Here is a 24,104-nt window from a genome sequence, read left to right on the forward strand (position 1 = left end):
TGGGCATGCGTGATAGTCGTCTTATTATAGAATGGGAGAAACACGACGGTCAACACTTCTTCAATATAATCAAATTAGAACATTTGACATGGATATATCGAAATCGTCAGGTTACAGAGGTAATGTTTCTATCATACGTTTTTCATTTGTAGTAATAAATTTTCAATGTACTTTTAAAATAGCGTTGTACTACAAATTTATATGTTATATACACATGTTATTGCACATTTATATCGTTTTTTGTCAAAATTTTACGATCTACATATAAATATGTAATTACTCAAGTATCTTAAATAAAAATTTTTTTTAAAGATTTCGTATGGGCAATTGAACTAAACCGCCCGAGCTTAGAATTGATCGGCTTATGGCCAAAAATTGATGGAATCTCTAAAAGAAGTATCGGTCCAAACATTCGTGTGAGTTTCGCTTTCATTACAATAACATTTTTTCTTATTATTCCTCTTGTTCATGCGCTTACGCGAGTTTGGGGCAACATGGTACTAATGATAGACAATTTACGATTTACATTGCCTTTTTTGACAATTTTATTAAAACTTGTTATCATGCGATGGAAGCAATCAGGTATGTTTGGATGGATTTGATGTACAATATATAAGTCTTATTTTTTTGTCAAACGCTATTATAGAACTTAATTTATTAATTTATTACTTTATATATTGAGAGTACTATTATATTAAAATTAATTATATAATATTAAAAATATATTAAAAGATACTTATCATAATTTTTTTACCATCACAACACATACACACACACACATACATATATATCAAATTAAAATTTCAATGTATATCGATTTTCGATTTATAGATTAACAAATAAATTAAATATAAATTATTTAATTATGTTAATTATTATCGAAATCGCTCTTTTCACATGTTTAAGTACTGTTATCCGTTATAAACATGATGAAAGAAGATTGGATAGCGTTAAAGCTAGACGTAGAAAGAAATGTAATGATGAAGCGTATGCGGACTTCTCGACTGATTGTAATTTGTGCATACTTTGTGATGGTATGCACATCAATTGTGATCACTATTTTTTCTTGTTTTGGCCTATCGTTCAGACGTTTAACAAATCTCACGGATCGGAACAGACCGTTACTCCTGCAGACATATTATTTCTACGACACAGATAAGAGTCCACAGTTCGAGTTGACATATCTTACTCAAATTATAACACTGTTTTTGGGCCTAATAATATATGCGTCGGTAGATACTTTTCTTGGATTAGTGATCTTTCATATCTGCGGTCAATTAGAGAATTTCAGAGGACGATTAATAAATTTGATTGCGGGCAAAGAGTTCAACAAAGCATTGAGTAACAACATAGTGAATCATTTACGACTTATCAGGTATATTTGATTGTAATATAATAAAATTTCAGAAACTTAACAAAACTTTTGAAGAAATTCTAATGCCTAACACGATATTTTAGTTTTTATAAATTAACTTCTAACTTTTGTTATGTGATTTAATTATATAAGATATTTGATATTATATGTGATCTTTATATGTATAAAAGGAAAGTTATTTTATTCCTTATTTTTATAATTTTTTATTTAAATTAGCGATTCTCCATTTTAACTCTATCTTTGCAAAAATTCAATAGAGAAATCTACTCACACTTTATATCATTAAATTAAATTATATTGAATTGTCCCTATTTTAAGATCAAATTGCCAAAATTGAAAGTTGATTTTATTTATAATGCACTTATTATAATTCAAAAAAGTATTTCGCATATAATACAACTAGAAACATTATATATGTATTTTATTTTTTTTATAATTATTTTCCATAATTATTACATGTGTATATAATTAAATGTGTATTTTCGCACTATATGTATTAATTTTTATTGATTTTAATATGAAATTTTTAATGTGTTCTATGATTGGAGGTATGTCGATAAACTCGAAGATATATATAATTTAATGATGCTCGGATCAGTGATATATTTTGGCATTATATTTTGTCTATGCGGATTTGTGTTTATCGTTGTAAGTTCTATTAACATAGATTATAGTAAAAATGTGTATTTCAAATTTAATAGTTTCTAAAATATATAATCTGTGCAATATGCATTATGTGTATTCATTTATCATAATTATTTATTTTTTCTTGTGAGCTATTTTTATTAATTAGTGAGATATTATTCAGATGATTAAAAGTGAAGAAATAAATGTCGCAAATTTGTTACAAATATACTATATGATAGCAGCTATTATTGTTTATTTTATGCAAATGTTTTTCTATTGCTATGCTGGAGAAATAATGATAGAACAAGTAAGTTACAACTTTATGAACGTATAAATAAATATGAAGAATAATTTACATTTTTTTCGCCTATTTAATTTTGTTACGGATATATTGTAATAAGTTCAATAAATATATTTCTATATAAATATAAAATTATATATGTACATTTAGTATATAAATTAAATTTTATTTAACTTTTATTAATATTTATAAAAGTGATCGATATTGACAAATATAAATATATATTATGACATATTTTCTTGTTAAGTGTGAAGCAGTATACCATGCTGTGTATGATATTGAGTGGTATAATTGGGAGTCAAAGCAAGCAAGAAATCTTATTCTATTAATGATACGAGTTCAACAATCCTTCCGTATCACTGCGGGAAAGATGGTTCCATTAACGATGACCACTTTTTGCAGCGTAAGATTATTAATATTTTCTACTTTATTTATTTTATTTTATCTTATTCTGTTTTCCTTTTCTGTATCAATGTAATAAAATATAAATATTGATATATTTATTATTTTAATGTATAGAAATTGCATGCAATTATATGTTTTTCTAATTTTATGACAAATATTAAAGGGAAAAAATCTTTTTCTCACAATGTGTTAATACAACTTGTGATTTGTAATTTTAAATTAAATCTATGTTCTGAAAAAAGTACTTAATTATAAAATTTTATTAATTTTGATATAAAGAATATAATTATAAATATAATTATAATTATAAATGTAATTGTAATCAATACTATTTTCTAAATAATTTTATTTTATGTTTTCGTAAATATATTTTTATAAATAAAGATATATTTATTATATATATTTATATATAGATTTATATATAGATTTATATATAGATGTATATATTTATTTGCAGCTATTAAAAACATCAGCTAGTTATATATCATTCTTATTGGCAATACAGAATTAAAGAAATCAAATTAGATATAAATATAGTACTATATGATTATTACATATATGATTATTACATTAATTCAAGTAGATAAGAATATTAATAATAATTTTATTTTCTACTACAAAGTTAAAAACTTTCTTTAGTTAGAATTATTAATAAAAATCAATGATTATATCCATTATAAAATAAATACAATTTCAATCATATAAAATGCAGAAGACTAAGAAATAAGCGCCGTTGTTAAAGCGTAAAATAATTATTATTATTTCTAAATCATATAAAATATAAAAAAATTATACAGAAAAAAGAGTGAAATACATAGAATGTAAATGGCCAGAAAAAGACAAAACGTTTCGGCCTGCTCCACAGGTTTTTATCAATGTCATTATAAACATTACAAAATTGAATGAAAATAAATTTAAAAAATATATCAAATAAAAACATGTGTTAAAATGTTAATGAAAATAAAAAGGCTGTCAAGAGCATAGTGGTTGCAAAATTACAATCAAAAGTTCATATAGAAACGCGAGAATACAAAAATCGCAAAAAACACAGAATGGAGTAAAAGTAAAAATATTATAATAATTACAATTACATGTCATAAGCTGCGGGACGGGAAGCTCACCTTACTAATATCCCTTCTATAAAGTGCTGCAGAACAAACAAAGGTCAGAAAAACTGTCGCTTTAAACGTTGCAAATAAGCAACTTTCCGCAACAACATTCCAGAATCCATTGTCGTGTAAAAATGCAATGCAAAAGCAGAAAAGGCACTGGCAGGAGACTAAATATTGTTAAAGGATAAGCGTAAAAGTAAGGAATATATGAGCGAGAAATTCACACAGAAAAATCGCAGAATTGAAGCACATGTCAATATAAAAAAGAGCACGTGACATAACGAACAGCCGGCTATCCGTGGAACGAAGGAATAAAAAAAATAAATAAAATTTCACATTTTTTTTATTTTATTCGATATTTTAAATTCATTTGCAATTTCTCTCTCTCTCTCGAGAGAAATTTGTACAGCAAACGAAATTTTATTATCGTAACACTATTTTTCTTTTTCTTATTGCAGTTTTCTGTATATGATACATACATTTTTTTCACTACAAACATGCAAATATATATCATTATCTCTTGTTGCAAAGTGAATACACATAAACGTTTTAGCGTTTTAAAGCATGAAAAAACTTTTAAGACAAGTTTGATAAGTTTTCGATGAGAGAGGTAGCAATAAATATACCTTCTACTTTACTAAAAGAGATGTTCGTATTATTTTCATACGTCTAAAGTTTTGTTTCGAAACAACCGACTATAAGTCATTGAAAGCAGCATCTTTAATATTTAATGCATTTTTTGCCGAAGCTCGGGTTATTATACGCCTATTAGGCATGCGTGATAGTCGTATTATTATGTAATGGGAAAAATACGATGGCAAATACGTTTTCAATATAGTCACATTAAGACATTCGATATGGACATATCGGAATCAGGTTATAAAGGTAGTAAGTCTACGATATAAATTTTCTCCTTATGTGTAGGTTAAATTCTTAATTTGTTTTTAAGTTAATATTATATTATAAATTTATATATTACATACATTTAAATTATATATATTTACTTATTTATTTATTTATTACATATATACATATATTTCATTTCCTTTACTTTTTATCAAAACTTTACGATCTATATATAAATTTGTAATTACTATTCAAATTTTCTAAATAAAAATCTTGCTTAAAGATTTTGTGTGGGCAATTGAACTAAATCGTCCGAGCTTAGAATTGATCGGCTTATGGCCAAAAATTAATGGAATTTCTAAAAGAACTCTCGGTTCTAACATACGTGCAAATTTCACTTTCATTATGATTACATTTGTTCTTGGTATTCCTCTTGTACATGCGCTTACGCGAGTTTGGGGCGACATGGTACTAATGATAGAAAATTTACGAATTACATTACCTATGCTATCAGTTTTATTAAAACTTGTTGTCATGCGACGGAAGCAATCAGGTATGTCTGAATTAATTTAATATAGAGTACATAGCTATAGATTTCATTTTTATGTCAAATTTTATATTTTGTGACGGTTAATTTTTGTTTGGGATAATATTATACTAAAGAATTAATCATATAAATCATATAAAAAATTTAAAAAAAAATTAGGAGTTATATTCTTTCTTTTTTTTCTTTTTCCCTCTCTCTCTCTCTCTCTCTCTCTCTCTGTCTTATATTTTATTCTTGCAATATATATAACGAATTGAATTAAGATTTCAATATGTACCAATTCTCCTTTTGATTTATATAGATTAACAAATAACTATAAATTAGATATAAATTATTTAATTATTTTATTTATTACCGAGATTCCTTTTTTTAATGTTTAAGTACTTTTGTCCGTCATAAAGATGATGAAAGAAGATTGGATAACGTTAAAGCGAAACACAGAAAGAGACATAATGATCAAGCATGTACAGATTTCTCGACTAATTGTAATTTGTGCATACATTTTGATGACATTTACGTTAATTATGATCACCATATTTCCTTGTTTTGGCCTATCGTTTAGACGTGTGACAAATCTTACGGATCGGGACAGACCGTTACTCCTGCAGTCGTATTATTTCTACGACACAGATAAGAGTCCACAATTCGAATTGACATATCTTACTCAAGTCATAGGGATGTTTCTAGCTGTCGTAATATATACGTCGGTAGATAGTTTTCTTGGATTAGTGATTTTTCATATCTGCGGTCAATTAGAGAACTTCAGAAGCCGATTAATTAGTTTGGATGCAGGAAATGAGTTTAACAAAACTTTAAGTAATAACGTAGTGACTCATTTACGACTTATCAGGTGTGGATTTTGATTCTGACATAATTTCACAAATTTAATGGAATTTTGGAAAAAAATTAATTATTTATTTATATTGATGATTTTTTATCTAAACTCTTATCTACTAAAATTGGCATTAATGGCATTTTGTTGGCATGTTAAATCATTAAATTTATTTATAATATATTAAATTGTTGCGTTTTTGAAATTTAACTCATCAATTTTGAAAGTTTTTTTATATCAATAGTACTTATTATAATACTAAATATACTTATTATAATTATAATATTATAAAAAAATATTTAGCATACAATACAATATTAAATGAATGGCATTTTATATATTATTATTACATATGTTTATAATTGTAGGCATGTATCTTCGTATAATATGTGTTAAATATATAATTTTTATTTATTTTATTATAGTGATATTTTAAATAATATTATAGATGATAAATGTGTTCTATATTTTGAGGTATGTCGATAAACTCGAAGATATGTTTAATTTAATGATGCTCGGAACTATAATATATTTTGGCATTATATTTTGCTTATCCGGATTTGTGTTGATTGTTGTAAGTTCTAATAACACAGATTAAATTGAAATTATTAAATAGTTTTAAGTTTAATAATTTTTAAAATATTCGGTTTATGTAGTACATATTGTGTACTCAGATGTTATTATTATATTTATCTTCTCTTGAATCGTTTTTATTAATCAGTGAAATGTTATTCAGATGATCAATAATGAGAAGATAAATGCTGCCAATTTTTTACGAATATACTACATGACAGCAATTATCACTATTTATTTTATGCAAATGTTTTTCTATTGCTATGCTGGAGATCTAATAACAGAACAAGTAAGTTATAATTTTATACATGTATAAATAAATATAAAAAATAATATACATCATTGTGTAACTAATTTTATTATCTAAGTATCTTGTAATAAATAGTGAGCATGTTTCTCTATTAAGAACTTATGTATGTCATCGATGTTTTTCGTTGTTTAATGTGTTATATTGTCAAGTTTGTTTTCTATTAAAATTTTTAACATTTTCTTCTGTCTCTTGTTAGATATTATATATATATATATATATATATATATATATATATATATATAATGTCTAACAAAGAGACAGAAAAAATGTTAAATTTAAATAGTATATAATATATATATATATATATATATAATTTATGTATATATATATAAATTTAATTTTATTTAACTTTTATTAATGTTTATGAAAAATTGGCCGATATTGATATAATATAAATATTTATAAATATATTATATTTATAAATATACATGTTTTCTATTAAGTGTGAAGCAGTATATCATGCTGTCTACGATCTTGAATGGTACAACTGGGAATCAAAACAAGCGAGAAATCTTATTCTATTAATGATACGAGTGCAGCAACCCTTCCGTATCACTGCAGGAAAAATTGTTCCATTGACAATGGCCACTTTTTGCAGCGTAAGATTATTATTATTTCTATTTTAACTTCCTCATTCTATTTCTCTCTTTCTCTCTCTTTTACATCTATACTTATAACAAAATATAATTATTAATCATATTTATCATTTAAATACAGAAAGTTCATGCAATGATATAATTTTTGCTTACTTCTTGACAAATATTAAAATAAAAGATTTTTTCAAAATGTGTTAACAACATTTGTAACTTTTAATTTTAAATTAAATCCGTTAGAAGAAAGTATGATTTAATTATAGGAGGGACTTTGAAATTTAGATATTGAAAATGTAAAAATATAACTGCGATTGTAGTCAATATTATTTATTAAATAACTTTAGTTTTGTTTTTGTGAAAACTGTTTTGTTAAAATTCAAATAAAGATATATTTATTTACAGTTATTAAAAACATCGGCTGGTTATATATCATTTTTATTGGCAATACAGAATTAAAGGAATCAAGCTGATATTATATATAGATATTACATTAATTCAAATAGATAAGAATGAACAATAAATTCTATTTTTTATTTTCAGTTAAAAGTACTAATAAAAGTCAATAATTACTTTCGTTATCAAGAAAATAAAATTTCACATTATTTAATATTTGATATTTGCTATGTTTTGTAAACTATGTTATTCTTGTTTGAAGATTACAATTATCACTGTTATTACAAATATTTTGATTAAAACTTTATATTTTCATATCGCATTTTTCTCGTACAGAAAAAGAATAAAGTATTAATTTAAATTTTTCTGCGTCCATCACCGCATTTAATGTTATATCAATGAATATGTTTTTGCAATAAATATGTGAAGAATATTGTAAAATATGATATTCTATATCTTCTATACTTGTCTTTAAATAATTTTCCTTAATCTCTTGATTAATATTTTTTTTTCCTTCTTGATACAATTATTTGCTATACAAAAAAATTTTTTTATTACACAAAATATATGTCACTATTCCTTCAAAGTGAATGCTCGTATATAAAACGTTATAAAATATGAAGTTCAATATACAATATACAGAGTGTATCAGAATTCATATGGGATACGGACTCTACAGCGTGATTGTTCGTATCAAAACAAACAACTTTTTTCTTTAGCAAAATTACAACTGAGCATTACTTTTTAAGTGAGAATTTTAGAAAAAGTAAAACGATCTTTTAACAAAAAAATTAATATAGGAAATTGATAATATTATTATATTGATAAAAAATTATATTTAGTTCACACACTGATATGTACTAGTACAATTAATTATTACACATTTATTGTTATATCAACGAATATAAGAAGACACTTATTTGCAGGCAAAATGCGAAGAAAAAATATATAAAGTAAATGTACCTTTTATCGTATCATTTTATTTATTGCAATTTTCTGTATTCGCTGTATAAAAAAGTTTTTCCATCATATAGCGTGCAAGTATATTTCTCGTTGCAAAATGATCGTAAAGAAGCGCACGAAAAAAATGTTATAGAAGTATAAAAAAACTTTTAAGACAAGTTCGACGAGTTTTCGATAATATGCAGAGACACAATACATTTTTACTTTGTTAAAAAGCTAGATATTCGAATTATCATAATGCTTATAAACTTTTACGACGCAGGAAATAAAGCCAGTGGAAATAGCATCTTTAATATTTAATGCATTCTCCGACCAGCCAGGTGGTTGTACTCGCCCCACAAGCATGCGTAATAGCGTTGTATCATTAAGGTAGAAAAAACACGACGATCAACATCTCTTCAATAATAGCATCAGATTTCAATATGGACATATCGAAATCTCCAGGTTACAGAGGTATTGAATATATATTATACGTTTTCGACTTATAGAGCGTACATTAAATTTCGAATATGCTTGAAGTAAAGTATCATAAATTTGTATGTTATCATACATACATAGTGTTTTCATTACTTCTTGTCAAAAATTTACTATATACAAATAAATTTGTAATTATTACTCAAGTTTTTTAAATAAAAATCTGCTTAAAGATTTCGTATGGGCAATTGAATTAAACCGCCCGAGCTTAGAATTGATAGGTTTATGGCCTAATATGGATGGAATCGTTAAAAGAAGATTTGGCTCTGATATTCGTGCAAGTTTTGCTTTCATTATGATTGCATTTATTCTTGGTATTCCTCTTGTACATGCGCTTATGCGAGTTTGGGGAGACATGACATTAATGATAGACAATTTACGTGTTACAATACCTATGATAACAATTTTATTAAAACTTGTTATCATGCGATGGAAGCAATCAGGTATATCTAAATCGATTTGATGAAGAATACATAGTTACAGATTTCATTTTTGTCAAATTTTATTACAGCATTTGTTATAAGACATCTCATATTGAGAATAATGTTATATATATTATGAAAGTTAATTATATAATATTAAAAAAATATTAAGAGTATATACTCATATTTACTACTTAAGAGTATATACTCATATTTCATTATGGCAACGTGTAATACGTACACACATATATATATATATATATATATATATATATACATATATACATGTCGAATTCAATAAAAATTTTAATTTGTACAATGTTTTTTTTGTAAATATAGATTAACAAATAACATTGAATTAGATATAAATTATTTAATTATATTACTTATTATATTGATATCGCTTTTTTCATGTGTAAGTGCTATTATCCGTTATAAACATGATGAAAGAAGATTGGATAACGGTAAAGCTAAACGCAGAAAGAGATGTAATGATGAAGCGTATGCGGACTTCTCGATTGATTGTAATTTGTGCATACATTCTGATGGTATCCGCGTTAATTATGATGAATATACTTCCTTGTTTTGGCCTATCGTTCAGACATTTAACAAATCTGACGGATCGGGACAGACCGTTACTGCTGCAGACGTATTATTTATATGACACAGATAAGAGTCCGCAGTTTGAATTGACATATCTTACTCAAATCATATTAATGATTCTAGTTATAATAATATATACATCGGTAGATGCTTTTCTTGGATTAGTGATCTTTCATATCTGCGGTCAATTGGAGAATTTCAGAGGCCGGTTAGACAATTTGATTGCAAACAAAGATTTCAATAAAAATTTGAGTAACAACGTAATGATTCATTTACGACTTATCAGGTGTGGATTTTGATTGTGATAGGACAGATTTTCACAAATTTATTTCACGAAATTTTTGAAGAAATTTTATTTTATAACACAATATTTTAATCTTTAAACATTTTTTTAACATTCATTATGCATCTTTTTACATTTTTCTTATGCGATTTAATCACATAAGATATCCGATGATTATTATCATTATATGTGTAAGAAAAGAATTTCTTAATTTTTTAATGTTACATGTATTTTTGTTATTTAAATTAATAGTCATAATTCTCTCTTTGCAACAACTCAATAGAAAATTCTACTCACATTTTATATCCTTGAATTATATAAATTATATTAAATTGTTTCATTTTTCTGAAAATTTATGTATAATTATATTACTTATTATCGATATTCATAACGAATGTTATGAATATTGATATTATTAGATCGATTTGTCAAAATTCAAAATTGTTTTAATTTATAATAATACAAAATTATAATTAATTATAAATATTTTATTACTTTTATTATAATAATTATTATTAATAATAACACATTTATTATAATACAAAAAAATATTTAGCAAATTATGCAATATTAAATTAATAATGTTTTATATATCATTATTACATGTATTTATACTAGTTTAAGCGTGTATGCACAATATGTATTTAAGTATATAATTTTTATTGATTTTAATATAAAAAAAATTTTAATGTATTCTATGATTGGGGATATATCGATAAAGTCGAAGATATATTCAATTTAATCATGCTCGGATCGATAATATATTTTGGCATTATACTTTGTCTGACCGGATTTATGTTAATTGTTGTAAGTTCTACTAATATATATATATATATATATATATATATATATATATATTATATTAAAAATACTAAATGTATATTTTAAGTTTAATGATTGCTAAAATATGCTATCTGTGCAATATGTATTATGTGTTATATGTATTATGTATTATGTGCAATATGCAATATGTGTTTACTGATGTATTATAATTTTTTTTTCAAACTATTTTTATTAATCAGTGAGATGTTATTCAGATGATTAAGAATGAGAAGATAAATGAAAATGTTACGAGTTTCTTACGAATATACTATATACTAGCAGTTATTATTATTTTTTTTATGCAAATGTTTTTTTATTGTTATACTGCAGAGCTACTAACAAAACAAGTAAGTTACAAATTTATATAAATAAATATGTTATATATTATTTGTAGTTTATCAAAGTTTTATTTTATTATTTACATTGTATAATAAGTTGAAAAAATATATTTTTATACTAATAAAAAACTTTTTTATATTACGTTGTATTTTTATTGAATATTTTATGTAATATTGTATTTTTCATTATTTAACTTTATATAACATATTGCTACGATAATATTGAAATATTTATCGTTTTATATTATCTGCTTACGTTTAATATGTACATTTTACGGCCATATATTTCTTTAAACATTAATTAAAGTTAATTCTACATGTAAAACTATAAATAATACATTTTTTATTGTTAAAGATTTTGTTAAAGAATTTTATTGTTAAAGATATTGTTAAAAAAAGAAATCCGTTTTTTATTGTTAAAGATAAAGTTCAATTCTTTTGGAAAAAATATCTTTTATAAGTTAAAATATCTCTTGATAGTTGAAAACGTATTGTTTATCGGCATATAAAAAATATAATGTTTAAGAAAAAAATGAAAACAATAAATATATGACAGTGAGGAAAAATTACAGAAGTATTAAAATAATCAAATGTTAAGATAGAATAGTAGCTAAAGAATCCTTATAGCTCCTTATAGCTATCAGATCAGTACATATCAGATTTTTTAGATCTTTACAAGAGATAAATTAATCTCCTAACAAAAAAGATTTGTGAAGTAATTTTTGTATCAATATATTCAAGTTGCAATTTTTTATTGTAAAGCGTCTCGCTAATATGTTATGCATTGTATTTTTCTGTTCACTATTAATGAAATTTCTGCAGGAATAGGCTTATTTACGTGTATTTTTCCTTAAAACTCTTATCTAAACTGTACGAATTAATAATTAACGACATTTTATATCCATCTTTTCATATATGTCGCGTTCAACATTAGGTGCATGTTATTTCTGAGAATATCAATTCAAAAACATAATGAAAAATGATATTTTATATTTTTCGGATGTTTAATTATTGCTCAATGTTGCTATGCATACATGTTTATTTTTTCAAATATCAGAAATGCATTTAAATGAGATTATATTGTCTGTATTTTTTGCAATTAATTTGTTCACGGATTTATACAGATTATACAGATATTTGATTACATTAAAAAGTCTATAAATGAAGAGTAAAGCACAATATGCAATTATATAAAGATAATTTATATATATATATATATATATATATATATATATAATATATATAATAGATAATGGAAAAATGATTATTTTACTAGCTATTTTATGGTATATGTAAAATTAAGAAATTATTTCAAGCCTCATAACTCGAAAAGTACTTAATGAAGAAATATTTTATTATAGTGTTTTGGAAAGTTCTCGAGATAAGCTATAAAAATAGGTAAATAAAAAATGAGGGAGTTCCATTTAAAAAAATGGAGATGACCTTGAATTCTCTAAAGCGTCTCCACCTACAAAAAATTATTAGTAGCATATTACGGCTCTCTTGGTACCGTACAACTTTTATAAGTACAAAATTTTTGTATCTCTAAAAATAACGGAGATATAGATGGACAGAGTTATTGGTCCACCCTGTATATATATGTATATATTAAATTAAATTTTACTTTAATTAATGTTTATATGAATGTTATATGTTTATAAAAATGTTATTGAAATTATATGAATATTTATATCTTATTATATATTTCCTTGTTAAGTATGAAGCAATATACCGTACTGTATACGATCTTAAATGGTATAAATGGGAGCCAAAACAGGCGAGAAATCTTATTTTATTAATGATTCAAACTCAGAAACCCTTTTGTATCACTGCAGGGAAGATTTTTCCACTAACAATGACCACTTTTTGCAACGTAAGATTGTTAATAATTTCCACTTTAATTACATTTTATTCCTCTCTTACATTCTGTTTCGTTCTCCCTCTTCTATATTTATATAATAAAATATAATTATGAATCATATTTACCATTTACAGAGAAAGTTTATGCAATGATATAACTTTTTTTCTTAAAATTCTTAAAAAACAAATATTAAAAATATTAAAATAAAACCTTTTTTCAAAAAAGCTTTTTTTGTGTTGATATTTTATAACTTTTAATTTTAAATTAAATCTGTTAGGGAAATATCATTTAATTATAAAATTTTGAAATTTTTAAATATTGGATATGTAACTAAAAATATAACTCAAAATGGACAGCTGAAATTGTGCAGTCAATATTAATTTTTAAATAATTTTATTTTATATTATTGTAAATAAACTTTTAAATAAAGATATATTTATTTGCAGCTATTAAAAACATCGGCTGGCTATATGTCATTTTTGATGGCAATACAGGATTAAAAGAATCAAGCTGATGTTATATATATGTGGGTCGTTTGAAAAATTTGGTAAATTTCCGTGAAATTGCGCCACAATCCATTTGGTGACTTGTTGCTTGTAAAGTTCCCTTGTTCGTATCCCTCCAAGAAAAATGTCAGGCAAAAGTAACCCGTTGATTACGTTCGATAGTCATTTGAAGCGAGTGGTTTGGCTGTCCATACACGAGCAACATAAATTAATAAATTAATATGGGATAAATATTTTACTATGTGATTTTTTATGTTTATTGCATTCTTAACTGTACTAAATTTTCTGAAAAAAAATTAGATTGAAGTGCATTGAATGGATATCTTACATTTAAGCTTGCCTGATTATTACTCAATGTTGACACGTCAGATTGTATTGATCATTTAGTAGAAAAATTGTTGCCACATTTTGAAATGTTGTCATATCATATATATATAAAATTGTAATTTTACATTGTCTAAAGTAACGCTCAATAAGAAAAAATGGAAAATTTATGCTTAAAGTTTCGTATGCGAAACTCTGATATTTATAACTGTTTTTACTGTCAAAAAAGATAGCTGTGAGATGTATATTACAGTTCCTATTTGATACGTCATTTATCATGTTTTTAGCAGGTATATCCTTTGCAACAGACATTTGAAACATATACGTATACACTTGACATGTACATACATATTACAGTTCGCTTGCTACAGTTTACTTGAGGCCTTTACATTATACCTTCTTCAGTGTATTGTTTCTCCCTTTTTTGATGCACACAATTTCTGTAGTTTTTTTATACAGAAAACTTTTAGCACCTTGTAACGTGTAATTACGTACCGCGCTATAAATTGAACGTACAACGTTGCGAAGTACAAAAAAAATTTTTCAAACAAGTTTGATATGTTCCCGATATATTGCAACGTAGTATCAGATGGTGGATACTTTTTATGACTTATTCCTACGTCTATCGAGTAGTTTTTTTACGCGAAAAAAATTGCGCTTAACTAGAAGTAGCATTTTTAATATTTAATATGCGTTCTTCGACAAAACAGCTTCGACAAAGTTGCTGTACTCACGCTGCAAGCATGCGTAATGAGCATTGTAAAATGGTAAGAAGAGGGAAGATCTCCCTTATATTCATATCAGCTCCCTTATATCAGTTTACGATATGGATGTTTCAAGATCTACAGGTTACAAAGGTACGGATTTAATAATCAATAATATATTGTATATCTTTCGCTTTTAATATGTTATATGTGTTTTATACTGTAATAATTTTCTAATAAATATAATTAATATAATTTTGCATTACATATATATAATATTGCATTAGAATTTTATACTATCGCATTTCTATCTGTTTGTCAAGATTACAATTTATTTATTTTATACAACTCACATATTAATTTAATTGTTATCGCCATCATCAAGTAAAAAGTTTACTTTGCCAGATTTCGTGTGGGCGGTTGAATTAAACCATTTAGGTTTGGGATTGATCGGTTTATGGCCTACCAATGCTACTAAAAGAAGAATCGAACTTGATATTCGCGTGGGTTCTATTTTCATTTTGATAATGTTGATTTCCGGTATTCCATCTATATCTGCGCTTATGCGAGTTTGGGGCGATTTGGAATTAATGATTGACAACTTACGAATTACATTACCTTTAATTATAGTTTCACTGAAACTTGTTATCATGCGATGGAAACAAACAGGTATATCTGCAATGAAAATGTATGGTTGCAATGTAAATTATATAATTTTTTTATCACACAATTTTTTTTTATTTTTTGTAAATGCAATATTGAATTATAATATCACACACAAATAAGGAATTATATATAATTTATTTGCGCACAAATAAGGAATTATATATAATTTAATTATATATAATTTATATATGTCGATATTTTTCCTTTCGATTCGTTAGCTTATAAGTAACTGTATAGCTTAACTTTATAGTTTAACTTTATCTTTGTATATTGCCGATATAATATTTTCTATTTTTTTCAGTCTTTTCATCCGTTTTAAACATGATGGTGGACGATTGGATGGTATCAAAGCTAAACGCAGAGAGGAATATAATGATAAAATATGCGCGGACTGCTCGATTATTTGCAATTTATACATATGTTGTGACGGTATCCACGTTCAGTTTGATCATTGTTCCTCCATGTATTGGCCAACCATTCAGATATCTGACAAACCTTACAGATCGGAACAAACCATTACCGCTCCAGACGTATTATTTCTATGACACAGATAAGAGTCCGCAATTCGAATTGACATTTTTCATACAAGCCTTAACGATACTTCTTACTTTGCTTGTTTATCTGTCGGTAGACGGTTCACTTGGACTCATTGTTCTTCACACCTGTGGTCAATTGGAGAATTTAAGACATCGATTAGTCAATTTGGTTTCATGCAAAGATTTCGACAGAGCATTAAATAGTAATATTATGACTCATACACGAATTATTAGGTGTGCATTTTGATTGTAATAAGAAAGCTTTACAAAGTAAAATTGTTTGATTTTTGTGTGAGATTTTTGATTATTTGAACAAAAGACTCGTTTTTTGTATATTTAATTATACAGAATATTATGTAGTATAATGTTGTGTGTTTAATTATACAGAATATATAAATTTACATTAATTATTGGACATTATATGTTTAAATATATTTTTCTTTATAATATCTTTTTTATTTGTTTTTCTTTATACTTAAAATTTTTTAAAAATTATTAATTAAAAATTACTTAATAAAACTTTAATTAAAAATTACAAACATTTTCTTTAACTTGTAGTAGAGAGAGAGAAAGAGAATCTTCTTTCTGTAAATTTAATATATTATATTATATATAATTGATTAAATTATATTATGTTAAGTGGTTTAAATGTGATTAATTGCATTTCTGAAGCATATAATTATTAAAATATATCATTAAAACTTTAACTTATTTGTAATTGTTTAATTTAAATTATTTGTATTTATATATTATTATAAGAAAGCATTCAAAAGTAGAAAATTAACAAACTATATGCAATATTGAATAAAAACATTTGGTAATTATTATGTATATATATTTTTAAATGTTATATACATATGTACACTTTAGATCTCAAAGATTTTAATTCTTGATTTTATTATCACATCTTTTAAACATATACGTGTATCTAGGTTTGTCTATAACATCGAAGATATATTCACTTTTATAATGCTTGGATTGATATTATATTTTGCTATTATATTTTGTCTATATGGATTTCAGTCGCTTATCGTAAGTTTCAATAGCGCATAAATGTATCAGTAATATTTAAAAAGTATATAATTTATTTTTAAAATGAAAATTTTTAGGTAATATATGTTGCATATTGTTAATATTAAACTTATATTAATTGATTTTTATTAATGACCTATTATTCAGGTGATTACAGAAGGAAAAATTAATGATGCGGGAATCCTACGAGTAGGCTATATAGTATTTGTCGTTGTAATTCTATTTGTACAAATGTTTCTTTATTGTTATGTTGGAGAGCTAATAACAGAAAAAGTAAGTTATACATGAATGTAATAATAAATGTTTATTTTAGTCTAATACTCATAGGTAATGTGACAAGATGATTTTTATCTTATCATATATTATCAAGATTCTGAATAATCTCTTCAAAATATCTTAGCTGTCATTTATTGTTTATATATATGATCGGGTGTGAGGCTCTACGTAAGTTTGCTATTTTTTACGTAAAGCAAGATCTATCTTATATCCAATGCTTTTAATACGAAGCGAAATAATTGTATAGTTTCTCATGGATTTGTGACTTTTTGCGCTGAAATGGCAAATTTACCACATAATAGTACATTTTCCTTTAACTTTTGTTAATGTAATTTAATATCTGATGATTATCATATATTATATATATATATATATATATATATATATATATATATTTGCTTAGTGTGAAGCAATATATTATACTTTGTGCGAGCTTGAATGGTATAAACTGAAATCGAGTCAAGCTAAAAATCTTATTATATTAATGATACGAATCCAAAAACCTCTTCGCATCACTGCAGGAAGAATTGTTCCTCTAACAATAACTACTTTTTGCAGCGTAAGATATACTATTAAATATCTTTAAATATACTTAGTAGCATTTATAATAAAATTAAATTATTAATCATCGTTTACTTATATAAATCGGGAAAAATGCGATGATATATGTTTTTGTTGATTTTTTAACAATTGCTAAAACAATTTTTAACAATTGCTAAATAATTCTTATAATTATTCTAACTTTCTATTATTCATATGTAGTATCTGTTCTATTATTCTTATGTGTATAGATTACAAATATATCATCTAATTATTATATTGCTTTAATATTACAATTGTGATTATAAATTTTTAAGAAGGCATAATCAATATAATATTTTGCAAACTTTATTTAATAAACATTTATTTATTTTCAGTTTGTAAAAACGTCGATTGGATATATATCATTTTTACTGACGCAAGCCTAAAGAAATGACAAGTTTTCTAGTATATCTTATTATATAATAATTCAAAAATGAATAAGAAGAAAAATGAATTTATTTTTCCATAATTTTAATACAAAAAGAAACAATAAGGAACAATATTATATTTATTATGACAGAATAAAGTTTCACGTATTTTACATCAATGTACTTGTTATTTATTGTAAAGAATGTAATTATATTATATAATACAAATCTAGAATTTCTTCATAATATTTATCTTATGATAACTATTTTCTGCAAGGGACGGCCTTTCTCACCACGCGCTTTCGCTCGCGCGAATTAGCCGATTTTTTAAAATTAATATCTCGAAATTTTACATAGTTTTTTTTTGCAAAATGCTATAAGACTTTTTAGTTTAATTTAGCGAGATCTACTTATGATTTTTCTTTGGCACACGATAGCTAGAATAGCGTGTATATATTAATCTATATAACATTAACATATCCATATATGTATATAACATATACATATATTTGTATTAAAAAATGCGTTTTTTTTAAATAGAAAGAGAACAAATTTGTGATTAAAAATTTTCTCCAGTTCTTCACTTTTTGTATATATATAAAATTAATTGTAAAGTATCAATGATAAAGTTTAATAAATAAATATTCAAAATAATTATTTTTATATTTAACAGAAAATAAATATTATTTGCATTTATTTTACACTATAATATAGTAAATTGTGTTAAAATTTTATAATTTTAATTTAAATTTTTTTATAACGTTTATGAGATAGATATACGATTACGTAATATCTGTAATAATTTTATCGCTAGCTGCAATTTTGTAAGTAGACGAGGAAGAGAATAAATACTTGATCTTGACATGTATGAAAAATAAAATGCGCTAGATATTATTTGATGATTTTATGATGATATCATTCCTCTAGAATTGTTGCCAATAAATTTATTAAAACAATGGGATCACTTGTTTACACGAACAGATCCGCGTGAAACGTTGATAATATTATTATATTAAAAATAATTATCAAATGTATTTAGTTCACTGATTTACTTAATACAATTAATTATTATATTTAATGTTATATCAATGAATGTATACTTGTAGCAAAGATGCGAGAGTGAAATATGTGCAGCAAATGTAACATTCTACCTTTTCTTATTATACCATTTTATTTATTGCAGTTTCTGTAGTCGCTATACAAAAAAGTTTTCCCACTACTTAACATGCAAATACATTATGTTTCGTTACAAAATGAACCTAAAGAAGCGCACGTAAAAAAATATTATAAAGTATAAAAAACTTTTAAAACATGTTCGACGAGTTCAATGATATACAGAGACACAATACATTTATTATTCCATTGAAAAAACAGACATTCGAACAGTTCTTATCCTTATAAACTTTTGTTACAAAGCCGGCAATTCTAACTTACGGGAGATAGCATTTTTAATATTTAATGTATTCTCCGATAAAGCCAGGTTATTATACTCGCTTCACAAGTCTGCGTGATAGTCATATCATTATAGAGTGGAAAGAATACAACGATCAACACCCCTTCAATATAAATATATCCGTAATAAACTTTGATATGGACATATCACAATCTTCAGGTTACAGAGGTACTGAATTTTTGTTATACATTTTTCACTTATAGTGCATGCTAAATTTTCAATATGTTTTTGAGTATTGTATTACAAAATTTATATGTTACACATACTCTTTAAAAGTGAATCAATGAAAATATCACTAATTTAAATAGTAAAATAAGGTTTCACTGAGAATCAGTGAGTATTTTACTGATTTTCAGTGGAAACGCTTATTTTTTGTTATTTTATCTTATATCTCACTGATTATGATCAGTTAAGATAAAATTCACTATAAAACTAGTAAATTTTACTGTAACCAGTAATCGCTAGTTCGTTTACCGCTACGATCGCTATCTCTCTCATGTTTAGTTTTAATCATAAGAATTATATAAAGTTTGGAAAGAGCGACAGATAAAATTAAAAGTATTACTTCGATTTAATTTATGATACAATCTCAATAGAGAGGGTTCAAGTATTAAATCGATCATATATAAATCGGACAAATAAATGTCTGACGACTTAATGAAAATTATTAAGAGATGATGAATTATAGTTTAATATTACTGACGATAGAAAGAAATATTACTGATTAAAACAGTCAAAATTATTAACTGATTCTTTCATAAAATATCACTGATTTACAGTGCTGTACTTATAACTGCTGTAATCAGTGATTATTTACTGTTTTTCATTGATAATACACTGATTCACTTTTAGAGAGTAGATACATAATATTTTCATTATTTCTTGTCAAAATTTTATCATGTATATGTAAATTTGTAATTACTACTCACGTTTCTTATATAAAAATCATGCACAAAGATTTCGTATGGACAATTGAACTAAACCGGCGGAGCTTAGACTTGATCGGGTTATGGCCTAATATGAATGAAATCATTAAAAGAAGAGTTGGTTCTGATATTCGTGCAGGTTTCACTATCATTTCTCTTACAATTATTCTTGCTATTCCTCTTATATATGCGCTTATACGAGTTTGGGGCGATGTGGGACTAATGGTAGAAAATTTACGTATCACAATACCTCTCCTGACGTTGTTATTAAAATTTATTATGATGCGATATAAACAATCAGGTATGTCTAGATCAATTTGATATATGTAATATGTAATATGTAGTTATAGAGAGATCTCAATTTTATATCAAATAGTACAGTATTTAATTTAATGCTCATATTGGGAATAATATTATATAATAATATGAAAATTAATTATGTAATGTTAAAAACATTTTTAAGAATTAAGAGTTATATACTCATTATTCATTATTGCAAAATAAGTCGAATTAAATTAAAATTTCAATATATACTAATTTTCTTTTGGAATTATAAATTAACACATAACAGTAAATTAGATATAAATTTAATTATATTTAATTATATTACTTATTATCGCTTTTTTCACATATTTAAGTGCTTTCATCCATTATAAATATGATGAAAGAAGATTGGATGACGTTAAAGCTAGAAGTAGAAAGAAATATAATGATAAAGCGTATGCGGACTTTTCGACTAATTGTAATTTGTGCATATATTCTGATGATATGTACAATAACTGCAATTTCAATTTTTCCTTATTTTGGCCTATCGTTCAGATCTTTGACAAATCTCACGGATGGGGACAGACCGTTCTTTCTGCAGACATATTATTTCTACGATACAGATAAGAGTCCGCAGTTTGAGTTGACATATCTTTATCAAATTATAACAGCATATCTAGCCGTCATAGTATATATATCGGTAGATAGTTTTCTTGGCTTAGTGATTCTTCATGTCTGCGGTCAATTAGAGAATTTCAGAGGTCGGTTCGTCAATTTGATGCCGAGTAAAGAGTTCGACAAAGTCTTGAGTGACAACATAGAGATTCATTTACGAATTATTAAGTATGAGTTTTGATTGTAACATGACAAAATTTCATAAGTTTAACTTGAACTTTTGAAGAAGTTATAATATATAACACATATTGTATTTTAATCTTTATAAATTTAATTTTTTTTTGCGATTTGATCATATAAAATATCTGATGATTATATATTATCATTATATATGTAAGATAAATTTTTTCTTTCCTTTACTTTTAGATTTTTTTATTTAAATGAATGGTCCTTATCTAAATTCTCTCTTTGCAAAAATTCAATGAGGAATTCTTTACACATTTTACATCATTAAATTAAATTATATTGAAATATTTCATTTTTTTAAAACTTAACTTGTCAGAATTGAAAGTTGCTTTTATTTTCGATATATTTATTATTATTAAAAAAAAATATTTAGCAGGCAATGCAATATAAAACGTTATACATCATTATTGCATGTCTTTATAATCTTAAGCATGCATTTTTGCACAATATGTACTAGGTGTATAATTTTTATTGATTTTAATATAATGAAATTTTAAATGTATTCTATGATGGAAGGTATGTCAATAAAATAGAAGATATATTCAATTTAATGATGCTTGGATCGATAACATATTTTGGTATTATATTTTGTCTATCCGCATTTCTGATCATTATTGTAAGTAACATAAACTATATTAAAAATATTAAATGTTTTTAAATCTTTTAATGTGTTAATTTTTAAAATATACAATTTATACACTCAATATGTATTATGTGTGTATTCATATTCATTTAAATTACTGTTATTCATTTTTTCTTATTTGGTTTTTATTAATCAGTGATTATATTATTCAGTTAATAACTAATGAGAAGATAAATACTAAGAATTTATTACAAATATACTACATGGTAGCAACTATCATTATATTTTTTTTGCAAACGTTTTTCTATTGTTATCTTGGAGAATTAATGGCAGAACAAGTAAGTTACAACCTTATATATACACATATATTCTAATTGTGATATATGTACATACTATCTGCCGTCTATCAAATTAATTATACTATCATTTAATTATACATTGTATTTGATATATTATATAATAAATTTAGTAAGCATATTTTTATTAATTCTTTTTTTATTGATTCCTTATTTTTATTAATTTCTTTTTTTATGTCATGGTTAGGCTTTTTGATATTTATTTTAATTATATTGCTATAAAGAAATGTTAAAATTAACTTTTCATTCTTTTTCTGTGTTTAAAATATTAATTTTTTATAGTCGTATATTTTTTGTTTGCATAAAGATAAAAGTTAAAAAAACACTCTATTATTTTATTACATATATATATAATTAACATACATATATATAAAATTTTACTTAACTTTTATTAATGATTTTATAATAATGACCGATATTGGAATAATATGAATATTTATGTATTATTATATTATTATATATTTCTCCTTGTTAAGTGTGAAAAACTATACCGTGCTGTGTACGATCTTGAATGGTACCAATGGAAGTCAACACAAGCAAGAAATCTTATTCTATTAATGATTCAAACTCAGGAACCCTTTCGTATCACTGCAGGAAAAATTGTTCCACTAACGATGACCACTTTTTGCAACGTAAGGTTATCAATAATTTCTACTTTAACTACATTCTATTTTTCTCTTACACTTTCCCTCTTCTACATTTGTATAATAAAATATAATAAAATTATCAATCATTTAAAAGAGGGAAATCCATATATGAATAAATATGAAATAACATTTTCTGACTTTTTAATAAATATCAAAATAAAAAGCTTTTTTCAAATTGTGTTTATATTACTTTTAATTTCAGTAAATCTGTTTGTCTGATAGAAGAACATTTGTAAATTTTAAAAAATTTAGATATTAAAGATGTAAATACAAATGACACTGATCAATATTATATTTAAAAAAAATCTTATTTTATAGTTCCGAAAATAAACTTTTAAAT

At 24.6% G+C, this 24,104-nt stretch overlaps 5 protein-coding genes across 5 annotated transcripts; all 5 read left to right on the plus strand.

Moving 5' to 3' along the window:
* Positions 1–49: 49 nt before the first annotated feature.
* On the plus strand, positions 50–3,219 carry LOC109609854 (odorant receptor 13a-like). The gene is made up of 7 exons (XM_025409078.1): positions 50–119; positions 313–582; positions 907–1,375; positions 1,924–2,023; positions 2,184–2,309; positions 2,551–2,706; positions 3,166–3,219. Exons 1-7 carry the CDS (start codon positions 89–91, stop codon positions 3,217–3,219), a joined length of 1,206 nt encoding a protein of 401 aa, XP_025264863.1. The 5' UTR covers positions 50–88.
* A 1,465-nt stretch (positions 3,220–4,684) lies between these two features.
* Positions 4,685–7,981, plus strand: LOC112638061 (odorant receptor 13a-like). Its single transcript, XM_025409083.1, has 7 exons — positions 4,685–4,705; positions 4,950–5,219; positions 5,595–6,063; positions 6,520–6,619; positions 6,782–6,907; positions 7,372–7,527; positions 7,924–7,981. The coding sequence occupies exons 2-7, from the start codon at positions 5,072–5,074 to the stop codon at positions 7,975–7,977; spliced, it is 1,053 nt and encodes a 350-aa protein (XP_025264868.1). The 5' UTR covers positions 4,685–4,705; positions 4,950–5,071; the 3' UTR covers positions 7,978–7,981.
* Positions 7,982–9,264: 1,283 nt separating this feature from the next.
* On the plus strand, positions 9,265–10,675 carry LOC112638039. The gene is made up of 3 exons (XM_025408940.1): positions 9,265–9,330; positions 9,525–9,794; positions 10,194–10,675. Exons 1-3 carry the CDS (start codon positions 9,300–9,302, stop codon positions 10,673–10,675), a joined length of 783 nt encoding a protein of 260 aa, XP_025264725.1. The 5' UTR covers positions 9,265–9,299.
* A 4,618-nt stretch (positions 10,676–15,293) lies between these two features.
* LOC112638040 lies at positions 15,294–16,565 on the plus strand. Its single transcript, XM_025408941.1, has 4 exons — positions 15,294–15,367; positions 15,620–15,883; positions 16,182–16,309; positions 16,512–16,565. Exons 1-4 carry the CDS (start codon positions 15,337–15,339, stop codon positions 16,563–16,565), a joined length of 477 nt encoding a protein of 158 aa, XP_025264726.1. The 5' UTR covers positions 15,294–15,336.
* On the plus strand, positions 16,278–18,699 carry LOC112638063 (odorant receptor 22c-like). Its single transcript, XM_025409089.1, has 6 exons — positions 16,278–16,436; positions 16,512–16,650; positions 17,349–17,448; positions 17,596–17,721; positions 18,128–18,283; positions 18,642–18,699. The coding sequence occupies exons 2-6, from the start codon at positions 16,628–16,630 to the stop codon at positions 18,690–18,692; spliced, it is 456 nt and encodes a 151-aa protein (XP_025264874.1). The 5' UTR covers positions 16,278–16,436; positions 16,512–16,627; the 3' UTR covers positions 18,693–18,699.
* Positions 18,700–24,104: the final 5,405 nt, after the last annotated feature.

Source organism: Camponotus floridanus, unplaced genomic scaffold, assembly GCF_003227725.1.
Source record: "Camponotus floridanus strain SB8 unplaced genomic scaffold, Cflo_v7.5 scaffold24, whole genome shotgun sequence".
Lineage (NCBI taxonomy): Eukaryota > Metazoa > Arthropoda > Insecta > Hymenoptera > Formicidae > Camponotus > Camponotus floridanus.

Bases quoted from the DNA above. Each gene is read 5' to 3' on its own strand.
- LOC112638039 (XM_025408940.1), top strand. From the start codon at position 9,300: ATGGACATATCGAAATCTCCAGGTTACAGAG. The intron at 9,331-9,524 runs GTATTGAATATA...ATCTGCTTAAAG, and splicing joins GAAATCTCCAGGTTACAGAG to ATTTCGTATGGGCAATTGAA. The intron at 9,795-10,193 runs GTATATCTAAAT...TTCATGTGTAAG, and splicing joins CATGCGATGGAAGCAATCAG to TGCTATTATCCGTTATAAAC.
- LOC112638061 (XM_025409083.1), top strand. From the start codon at position 5,072: ATGATTACATTTGTTCTTGGTATTCCTCTTGTACATGCGCTTACGCGA. The intron at 6,620-6,781 runs GTAAGTTCTAAT...AATGTTATTCAG, and splicing joins CCGGATTTGTGTTGATTGTT to ATGATCAATAATGAGAAGAT. The intron at 7,528-7,923 runs GTAAGATTATTA...ATTTATTTACAG, and splicing joins CAATGGCCACTTTTTGCAGC to TTATTAAAAACATCGGCTGG.
- LOC109609854 (XM_025409078.1), top strand. From the start codon at position 89: ATGGATATATCGAAATCGTCAGGTTACAGAG. The intron at 583-906 runs GTATGTTTGGAT...CACATGTTTAAG, and splicing joins CATGCGATGGAAGCAATCAG to TACTGTTATCCGTTATAAAC. The intron at 1,376-1,923 runs GTATATTTGATT...CTATGATTGGAG, and splicing joins AATCATTTACGACTTATCAG to GTATGTCGATAAACTCGAAG.
- LOC112638040 (XM_025408941.1), top strand. From the start codon at position 15,337: ATGGATGTTTCAAGATCTACAGGTTACAAAG. The intron at 15,368-15,619 runs GTACGGATTTAA...TTACTTTGCCAG, and splicing joins AAGATCTACAGGTTACAAAG to ATTTCGTGTGGGCGGTTGAA. The intron at 16,310-16,511 runs GTATCCACGTTC...ATCTGTCGGTAG, and splicing joins TTTATACATATGTTGTGACG to ACGGTTCACTTGGACTCATT.
- LOC112638063 (XM_025409089.1), top strand. From the start codon at position 16,628: ATGACTCATACACGAATTATTAG. The intron at 17,449-17,595 runs GTAAGTTTCAAT...CCTATTATTCAG, and splicing joins ATGGATTTCAGTCGCTTATC to GTGATTACAGAAGGAAAAAT. The intron at 17,722-18,127 runs GTAAGTTATACA...ATATTTGCTTAG, and splicing joins GAGAGCTAATAACAGAAAAA to TGTGAAGCAATATATTATAC.